The sequence below is a fragment of the Photinus pyralis genome, unplaced genomic scaffold (assembly GCF_008802855.1).
Source record: "Photinus pyralis isolate 1611_PpyrPB1 unplaced genomic scaffold, Ppyr1.3 Ppyr1.4_LG7, whole genome shotgun sequence".
In the NCBI taxonomy this organism is placed as follows: domain Eukaryota; kingdom Metazoa; phylum Arthropoda; class Insecta; order Coleoptera; family Lampyridae; genus Photinus; species Photinus pyralis.
This window is the reverse complement of record NW_022170738.1, coordinates 3,657,136-3,666,858: the sequence shown is the minus strand read 5'-3', so window position 1 is coordinate 3,666,858 and position 9,723 is coordinate 3,657,136. Positions and strand designations below refer to the sequence as shown.

At 33.5% G+C, this 9,723-nt stretch overlaps 2 protein-coding genes and 1 long non-coding RNA gene across 6 annotated transcripts; 1 reads left to right on the top strand and 2 right to left on the bottom strand.

The window, feature by feature from the left end:
• Positions 1-2,005: 2,005 nt before the first annotated feature.
• On the bottom strand, positions 2,006-4,033 carry LOC116176315 (ran-binding protein 3). 4 transcript variants are annotated; one of them, XM_031494813.1, is made up of 6 exons: positions 3,824-4,033; positions 3,522-3,596; positions 3,251-3,469; positions 2,637-3,199; positions 2,490-2,585; positions 2,006-2,436 (listed from the first exon to the last, which is right to left on the bottom strand). In XM_031494813.1, exons 1-6 carry the CDS (start codon positions 3,921-3,923, stop codon positions 2,275-2,277), a joined length of 1,215 nt encoding a protein of 404 aa, XP_031350673.1. In that variant the 5' UTR covers positions 3,924-4,033; the 3' UTR covers positions 2,006-2,274. The 4 variants fall into 4 exon arrangements, with proteins under 4 accessions (XP_031350673.1, XP_031350670.1, XP_031350671.1 ...); XM_031494810.1 differs by having other exon boundaries at positions 2,637-3,469; positions 3,824-4,027; XM_031494811.1 differs by having other exon boundaries at positions 2,637-3,469; positions 3,522-3,587; positions 3,824-4,025.
• A 1,510-nt stretch (positions 4,034-5,543) lies between these two features.
• Positions 5,544-6,125, bottom strand: LOC116176317. Its single transcript, XR_004146427.1, has 2 exons — positions 5,984-6,125; positions 5,544-5,812 (listed from the first exon to the last, which is right to left on the bottom strand). It is a non-coding gene; the product is annotated as an uncharacterized LOC116176317 (long non-coding RNA).
• Positions 5,820-6,951, top strand: LOC116176316. Its single transcript, XM_031494815.1, has 4 exons — positions 5,820-6,049; positions 6,105-6,210; positions 6,258-6,337; positions 6,384-6,951. The coding sequence occupies exons 1-4, from the start codon at positions 5,912-5,914 to the stop codon at positions 6,780-6,782; spliced, it is 723 nt and encodes a 240-aa protein (XP_031350675.1). The 5' UTR covers positions 5,820-5,911; the 3' UTR covers positions 6,783-6,951.
• The last annotated feature ends 2,772 nt before the right edge of the window (positions 6,952-9,723 follow it).

Here is a 9,723-nt window from a genome sequence, read left to right as displayed (position 1 = left end):
TAAAATAGTATATTTCAACCAATGACAAATGAACAATAACAAACAAAAAACTCGGTTTTTCACGATTTTTTCGGTTATGTGAGAGAGATTGGAAAGTAAGTTGTAGAGTTTTTCATGATCTACAACTTTTCCACTGAACACTTTTGCCTCTTATCGCAACATTTGCCGGAAATTGCTGTCATACGATTTTCACCCTCCCCAAAATCTGTGTCCCACTCTCCTGCTCACGTATTTTTTTTTTTTTGTATTCGTTATAAACCATTTTAACATATCCACTTGCTCCATTAACAATTTTCGATTGTAAAGTCAAATTTACCTGGATTAAATAGATAATTCTGTGTAAATTGAGAGAGAGTGTTGTAGTTATGCAATTTGGGCACTGAACTATAATTAATAATAATAATAATTTACATATAGTGTAAGGTGGCATGTAAAGGAGTAGTTTTGTTTTTGGGAAAAAAATAATTGTGCCTGTGAAACGTGCTGTAATTTTCACTTATAATTGCACAAGAGGTTTGTATTTTACCGAGTAAATTTGGGTTGTTTAGGTAATGAAAATCTGTTGCCTAGCAATTAGACGAGAAAAACTGTCAACTAATAAAAATGCGACACCGCAGGTGGAGCATTTTTAGGTTGACAGTTTTTCGAGTTCAATTGCTAAAAGGAAACAGATTTGAATTGCAACAACCCAAATTTACTCGGTTTAAATACAAACGTCGAGTGTAATTCGGCAGGACAATTTAACGAACAAGAAATTCACCAAACTAGTCAATTATTGACAGACGTCAGCTAATCATATGGGAAAGGATAATGCGATAATTGGTTCGAAAATGAATTGTCATTTATAAATTACTTCTCCATTATTCATATATTATCAATCACAAACAACCCAATTATTTACTAAGCTTTTTCAGTTTAAAAAAAATGTGCTTTATGTGCACAAGAGTTGTGTACAATTTATACTTGTTTTGGGGCACTTTAATCACAGTGACCTTGTGATATGGATGAATTTTTTATTGGGGCTCGTAATGTCTCTGCTTGGATGCAAATCCCTTACCTAACAACCAAATTACAACCCACTAACACTTGCCTCCCTGGGAATCGTCCTGCTAGAACGTCTCTGCATTTGTTTCGTATATCTAATAATCATGAATTAGTGCAAGAGATCTACGATGTAAGACAAGTCATACAATCATAATTAAATATTGAGAAAGGATGAATCTTAAGTTGATTGTAGATATCAATGTCTTATCAATTCTTATACCCCCTACAGCCATTTTTAGCGCATTTTTGAAAAAAATACGCTATTATATTCGTTATTGCTGGCAGACCGGCTGTCCGCGTTAGATCTCCACAACTACAATAGCTAGAGACTTCAAATTTTCACTAAAAGCTTCCTGCTATAGTGTAGATGTGCAGGCACTAGTCTATTTTGAGTTACATTACTTGTGAGATAGATAATTGAAGAAAATAATTTCGATATGGGTTTCGGAGGTGCTATAATTTTACCGTTAGATAGCGCTACCAGTATAAAAACTTATTTACTTTGTGATTTGTTTTACAAAATGAAGACGTACCGTGAATTGAAATTAAATAAAATTAATTATTTAACGCAGCCAAAATTACTCGTGAGATCGATAATTTTAAACTTCGCTAATAAAATACTGACCTGCATTACCAAAAATGCGCTTTAATCATGCATATGCTGATTTACAACTTGTTTGTAATAACATTCTATTACTAATCACATCTTGCACTACTGCTGCTTCAAATATCTATCCATCAAAAATCTGATTGGTTATATCATTTACCAGTTGCCAATTTACCATTTCCATTAACAGAAAATTTGTACTACTACGGATAATGCTGAAATCTTTTGTAACGCAAATAAAAGGTTGAAGCACGTAGAAGCAATTAAAATGTTTATTCCAAAACATGATTCAATAATTTAAGTTTTACAATTAAATATGCAATTAACAAATTTCTGGTTTTAGTGTAAATGAAGGATTTTTTAATCTTTTATTGCCTTAGGTATAAAATATGTAACAGAATTCTAACAATATTATATCGCAACATAATTGAAATATGCATGTCCAAATTACATATCCGGTGAAGTTCTCCAACTATACGTAGATGCAAATTTAATTTTCGTAACTTGTCTTTACACTTGATTACTACATTAAATATTCACAGTAATGGATGTATAAAAGTGCAAGACACCCTATTCAATTTGCAAACAGACGAGACTTTATTAATCGTTATATTCTAGTATTATCAATACCCGGGAGGTAAATCGTCCGATTTTTTCAATGGATCGTCTTGAGAACTACAGCTTGGTTCAGATGTTTTCGTTTTGGAACATTTCTGCCTACTGATTTCTTTTTGCAAACGTACTTCCAGGAGTTTATAAAGTTGCTTGATATCATCAGGACTACCCTATACACAAAAACAATGAGTACTAAGAGGGTAGAAAAGAAAGAGTAACTTACCGTTAATAAAAACACTTTGATTTCACCACTTGTGTCAAAAGCCATAAAGCGTATACTTTTATTACTAGCTAACTCTATCGTCATTTCTGCCCAAATCTGTAAATGTCTCGTACTTTTCAAATTTACACAAAATGTCAAAATACCTACCTTTGTATTTAACACCACTCTAAGACTTCCAGTTACTCGGAAAACCAACCGACTCTGAGAACCATCGGCGGTTTCCTGATCGTTTAATCGCAAAATACCACGACCACGTTCTTGCCAACTGCCTGCACTTTTATCAAACGCGAACAACTTACAAGTTATTTGAATAATATTCTTCTCTCCCTCCTCGCCGGTGATTACTTCAACTTCTTCAAATTTTCGTTTAACTGCTCTCGACTCCTCATATTCTCGTGCAGATTCGCTCAAAGTTTTCGTACCTTGCGACATTATGCCTGCGTCCGATTTGGAATTTTCTTTTAATACGGAAGTAAACAACATATCTGATGTGCCGTTACTATTAGCAGCATAGTCTGATTTTAAATCGTCCGCCTGCTTGTCCGATACGACACGGTCTTGAATATTTTGTCCGAAAACGAAATTGCTAGATTGAGTTATTGAAGATGTCGACGAGGCAGCTGTTGATGTCACTTTTAAACCTTCCGATTTATTGCCATTTTGTATTAAAGGTAGAAACGTATGTGTAGTTTGGGATTCGGATTCCTTTTCTGTTTCGGGTTTCGAGTCTGATAGAACTTTTCCAAATGGATTTAACTTACTTGGATTTAGAAGAAAACTATGTTTTGGTGAACTGGTAGAACTGGCAATACTTCCATTTAATTGTGAAGGTCGCAGTAGAGAGGAACTTTTTAAAATAAATTGATTTGTGCTACATGAGGATTTGTTGGACTCTGATTGTTTTGGCATAAAACTTGTTGCAAAACTTGATGGAGAACACATCTTTATTGTATCCAAAGAATGAGCACTGTTTTCATTATCTATAAAAAAATATTGCTAGATCTTTCAGGAAATCAACATTACATTACCTACCTTCACCGGGAAGTATACTTTTTGATTCTTCTCCTTTTAAGTCTCGTGTTTTGGTAAACTCGTCACCTGTAACTGCTATGTAATTATTCAGTATTACGACACGTAGAGAACTACGTTTAGTGAATGAAAAGCTTTTCTTTCTATGGACGACAAATTATTACGCACAATCCTGTATAGAAAACTTGCAGTTTCGTAGATATCGAATATCAATATCATTGAGATGGTTTTATTTTTTTTAACTTAATTGAATAATATATTCAAAAGGAAATAGACATAAAAATACCAAAAATTTTGTAACTCACCTCGACATGAGTCTGCCATTTTAGATTCGTTTACAAAATAAATAAACCGGTTGTACCTAACAGCTCGTCGCGCATACAGGGTGATATGGAAGAAAAGCATGATATAAAGGAAACAAGATATGCTAAGATTGCCGTTCTAAATTCGTCAGGTCCGGGCATGGTATGTAACGCGGAACTTAAAATTTAAAGCGGGAATATTTTGGGATTTGTTTGTTAATTCTACTGAAAATACTAACATTTCTTAATTATAATGGTTTAGGGGAAAATTATAAGAATAAATCCAAAAAATGCCCAAAAATATGAAGAAATCTTTTTTAAAAATGTTGTAAGCTATAACTATTATAAACGCATTATAAAAAGGGCAAATTAACTGTGGTACATTACATCCAACCAAAGAACACCATTTTGTTGAAAACTAATTCACAAATTCAACAAAAAAGCACCAAAATATAATTCTATTTCAGTGAAAACCTGCTTATGACGTCATCCACAACTCCGCCCACGTGCACAAAATGCCTTATATTTAATGTATCTTGGAAGTCAAGGACGATTGAGCTTGATAGACGGCAGTTAGGTACCTAGCCAGAGAGTTTAATGAAAATAATTTTAAAAAAACACTCCAAACAGCAACATAATAGTTATTAATGCTACAAGTTCGATATGAACATCATAATGATTTTATTCGCATTTTGAATTCTCTACATTAAAAATTTTCAAGTGTCCGTACTATCTACTAGATGTCATGGCAATCGCGTTTGTCAGTATTGACCTACAAGTAAAAAAAGGTATTGACGTTCGCAGTGAAAAATAGTAGTATTTATTTATTTATCATTTGCGTGCTTTTATGAAAGCTACAGATGAAAGCCGTAATGACATACAAGAGGCAATGCTAAACGTGTATAATGACACCGTCGTAGATTAAAATGCACGACACATTCATGTAAATACGTAGGCAATGTAATGTAATACCTTTTCATTTATTCATTTATTATTGATTAATTAAATTGAATACCTAATAATTTGCACGTAGCTGTATTGCGTGTGTTTAAGTTTAATTGCTAACGTCAATTATATGTCATTGCAATAAAGTTTTGCCCAAATATACGAGCAAGTAATGTAAATTGTATTCCATTTATCTGAAACGATTAATTGTTGTCGCTTGTATTTTGCTTTATATTTCAATTTTAGCACTGTATGAACATAAATTAGAGTACCTAATTTAGGGAATTTGACTGGTTGCGAAACTACGGCAGTTTCATATTTACTCATTTACCATAAAAAAGGGGGTTTAGCAGCTGTCAGTTGACAATTTTAATGTCAATCCACAGTAGATTGACAAAAATTATTAAAATATTTAAACATTCACCAGTCTCAGGGGTTTGAACCGAAACCGATAAGAACCTGTACCGGAACCGATTGCATTTGTATGCCCCTCACTTGGAACCGGAACCGTTATTCAAGAGGTTATGACAACGGGAACAGATACCGGTGAAGGGAAATCCGTCTTAAAAATTATTGATTCTGCGAAGTGTGTATATGTAAAAATTTTTAAATGAGTTTTTTTAATTCTCTATCACATGTCAATACATGAGCGAGAATAAAGAGTTCCTAACAATTTGAAATAGTTGACACAAAAAGTAAAAATCACTTCCATAAGAAAAAACAAAGTTGATGGTTAACCGGAGACGAAACGTCGGATTTAAAATTGAAAACTAGCATCTTGTGGAAAAAGTGGCCATAATAATGTGTTATTTATTTTGAAAAATTTTTTAAATAGCTTCAGTAACAAATAAAAACTATTTTACAAAATTTCGTTTTTGTTCAGTAATCTGCCAAAACCAAAAACTTAAGTTTATCAATTCCTATCAACTGTCCGATAAACAAATTGCTGGTTTTGGAGTTGGGTACTGGTAATTTGAACTACCTTCTCCTCCCTTCAATCATTACTCTCTGGTCATCGGAATGTAACGAACGTAACGAAGTCCAAGCCTGAAAACGAAAAAATAAATTCCCTAAAGTATGGCTTTGGAACTAAATTGTAATTTTTTCGAATTTTAATAATGTAATATTTTGATAAATTAATTAAATATGTATAGCTACCTTACTTTTTATTATTTCTCTTTCTTGACTGGAAGTATTGCGATTATTAAAGCAACTCACCTTTCTTCTACGGATATGGATCAATGCCTAGATGTTTGTTCCGACAGTTTTTTCCTTTTACCTTTAGTATGCCTTGCTTACTTTACCCTCTACTGTAAGTCTTTATTTAAATGATTTCCAGGAGGAAGGCTCACAGAGTAAGTGTCAACGAGGTTGCCGATTCTTGAACATTATAAACCTTACGGCAAAAAGAAATCTCACCGATACTCTTGGCGAATGTCACGATTGTAAGCGTGTTACTGTTATAAGTGGTGTTTCAACTGTGATTTTTTAGCTTGTTATCAATCATACGAAACGTTAACGTCAAAGAAATCGTGTGTTGTTGGTTGTGACGCTACCAAAATAAAAAAACAAGTAAAGTGCAGAGTTCATAATCTTCCAATTAATTTCTATCTTTTAGAGCAATCGCAATACGTTTCCGTTTTTACAACAATACAGCGCAAACGAACAAGGTCTCGATTCGTTAGAAAATGATTTTTTCTTAGACCCGTTAATTCGACAACAAGTTGAGAATGGCTTCAGCATAAAATACAAGATACCCGAAGCCTACATTAAAACACTACCTGTTAATGAACATTTTGATTTAGTTATTGAAACATCTTTAGATCCTAATGACAAGGTGGTCTGCTCGTCGCTGGTTCCGTTTCTTATTTTCAGTGCAGTCTTAATGGTATTCTTGTTGTGTATTGTGAAAATTGCACAATCAATTCAAGTGATTGAGACTCATGTTCAACTAGTTACATATCCGAACTTAGAGGTTGTTGACAAGGCAGCTGATCCACTCATTAAGCAGATCTGATTATCTGTATTATTGATATTAATTCCTACAATTATGATCTCAAGAATTTATTGGGTTCATTTTAGAAACCATCATATGGGACATTTTAAACATGTATAGCTATTACGTACTTCAATTCCACATTTTACAATGATTTAATTCGGTGCACAATAATTATTATGTCTTGTAATTGTGATATTACTTATTTAGTTTTACTCTCTTTTTATTGTCGATATTTATAATGTTATTTATTGGACATATCCCTAATCCCTACAGCAATAATTGCATTCCTGCACAGTTTAATAATAAATTTAACAGTTGCATCTTTATCATTGAATTAGGAACTGTTCACCAACAAATTAAGGGATTCATTATATGAAATATATTCATTCCTATGACTATACTAAACAATTTATACAAATAAACCTGCAATAGGTACTGTAGGGCGGCTGCTCTGTTACCTTAGGCAGATGCCTCACTTTAAAGCAGCCCTTCATTGAAGAACCCTGGGTTGTTAAATCTAGGGTTTCTGGTCTTGGGGGGTACAAAAGGAACCCTTTTCTTTGATATACGGCAAAAAAACCTAGAACATGTATTTATCGGTCACGTCACGATCGGATCACGGTTCGGTCAATTATTGTAGCGTGTATTTATTATGACCGTCAAATGTGAATATTCCTATTGAAATAGCATGTTACAATATTTTGAGCAGAGTGTGACCTGAGGTATAGTGTGAATTGGCCTTAACTAACACTCGTTAAAAAATATGTTTTTCAAAATTTCTGCAAACATATTCTTCACAAAATTTATATTGATCGATGAGAGATTTCTTTTGCAATTCTGTAGTCAATCTCTATACAGGGTCATTCTTGACGAGCGTCCGTTAGAAAGATATGGAAAACCTTTGAAAATGAAGATAAACTGATAAGTTCTTTAAGGGTTTTGGCACATGATGAATTGAACTAAAATATTTTCAAAATGGCGCCACTTCTGGAAATACCGGAAGTAGCCATCAACTTTGTTATTTTAAATAGGGACACCCTATTTTTTCTACATTTTCGGATTCTACGTCGAATTTGGAGTACAACGATACCCCATAGTTGACCCTTTGCTCCAAGGGCTTCGCCGATATTCAAGTTTTTGTGTCAAAAATTGAATTTGCAGGGGTAATTTTAAAAATTTATTATTCGAAAACGGTGAGAGATATTGCAAAACAGTTTTCAATGCTTTATTAAGGAAAGATCGAATTTTCTTATGGTATGCGTAACAGTCTAAAAAAGTGAAACTACGTCACTTTTTCAAAGCTCTCATCTTTTAAACTTTTAAATATCCGTAACTCCATTTTTTCAAATGGCACCCCCCATTTTGTTTTTCACCCTTGTTTTCCTTTTTTCCAGACCTTTAATTTGATGCAAAATGTCAAAAGCTGCTTCATGCGGTTTCCGAGATATTCCATGTTTTAGTTACTTCTTGCACAGATCTACACATACACAGATTGCTAACCTTATGCATTTTTTGGGAAACAAATTTAGGTATACTCAAAAGCGCCTTCTATTGCGGAGCAGTATAAACATGTATCGTTTAAAACTGTAATATGACGCTTGTGGACTTATGCGTTAGATGTCGCTGAAACAAAATTAAAGCGCTAAAGTTTGCACAATTCGAATTCCTTAATATTCGTTTTATTACAGTGGTATGACATGATAGGAGGTACGTTGAGCCATAATTGTTTAATTGAACACTGGAGCTACTCATTCGTCGTAAGGGAGTTATTAAAAGCGGGTCCCTGTGGTCACAGATACACACGAACATAGGGCAGGTTCTTAAATAATCGTGAAGGTTTTTTGAAGTTGGCGGAAACTATTTGCGGCTTTAAAGGTCTTGACAGACTGCTAACCGTAAAGGCATACTTAAAAACTATGTATATCTCTGCCATCATTAACGTTACACTCTTTACCACGCCGATAAAAGGTAGGGAGGTTATTTTCGAAAAGTTGATAGTTTTCGAGTTGTAAGCACAAAACTGCTAAAAAATATCTTTTTCAACTTTTTTTGTATGTTTTTCAATGTTGCGTCATGAAATTTTGTTAGCAAACCTCAGGTTCGGATTCAGCACCCCAAAAAACATATAGAATCAAAGAAATCAAAACTACCCCACAACTTGCCTGGTAAAAATACAATTAAACTGGATTATATGCATACTTTACCGCTTTAAATTTTTTGCAGCGACATCTAATGCATAAATCCATAAGTGTCATATTACAGTTTTAAACCGTACATGTTTATACTGCTCCGTAATAGAGGTCGCTTTTAAGTATACCTAAATTTGTTTCCCAAAAAATGCATAAGGTTAGCAATCTGTGTATGTGTAGATCTGTGCTTCTTGTGACAAATTGATAAAAAAATTCAGTCGCTTGATGTTATTCTTTTGTTTTTATTCGCAAATTACTACATTCCAAATTCGACGTAGAATCCGAAAATGTAGAAAAAATAGGGGGTCCCTATTTAAAATAACAAAGTTGATGGCTACTTCCGGTATTTCCGGAAGTGGCGCCATTTTGAAAATATTTTAGTTCAATTCATCATGTTCCAAAACCCTTAAAGAACTTATCAGTTTATCTTCATTTTCAAAGGTATTCCATATCTTTCTAACAGACGCTCGTCAAGAATGACCCTGTAGATAACCTCAGAATTTCTAAAAATCTCCTTCATAAACTTTTGAAAGATTTCTAAGAATCTCTGACAAATTTGAGATGAATTTCTTATAAGGAGAACTAAAAGTACATATCTGTAGGAAAATCAATGCAACCAACAAACACAATTTTTTTGGCAAGGAATCAGCCATGTACAATGAACTGAGTATATCATTTTCAAAATATAACCTATAATGCAACATATTTTCACAAATAGTGATTATGAATAAAGATGCCAGATACTCATCGTATAAATTTGAGTTTGGTGA

Bases quoted from the DNA above. Each gene is read 5' to 3' on its own strand.
- LOC116176316 (XM_031494815.1), top strand. From the start codon at position 5,912: ATGTATAGCTACCTTACTTTTTATTATTTCTCTTTCTTGACTGGAAGT. The intron at 6,050-6,104 runs GTATGCCTTGCT...AATGATTTCCAG, and splicing joins GTTTTTTCCTTTTACCTTTA to GAGGAAGGCTCACAGAGTAA. The intron at 6,338-6,383 runs GTAAAGTGCAGA...TCTATCTTTTAG, and splicing joins CTACCAAAATAAAAAAACAA to AGCAATCGCAATACGTTTCC.
- LOC116176315 (XM_031494810.1), bottom strand. From the start codon at position 3,923: ATGCTTTTCTTCCATATCACCCTGTATGCGCGACGAGCTGTTAGGTAC. The intron at 3,597-3,823 runs GTGAGTTACAAA...ATAATTACATAG, and splicing joins AATGGCAGACTCATGTCGAG to CAGTTACAGGTGACGAGTTT. The intron at 2,586-2,636 runs GTAGGTATTTTG...AGACATTTACAG, and splicing joins GAGTGGTGTTAAATACAAAG to ATTTGGGCAGAAATGACGAT.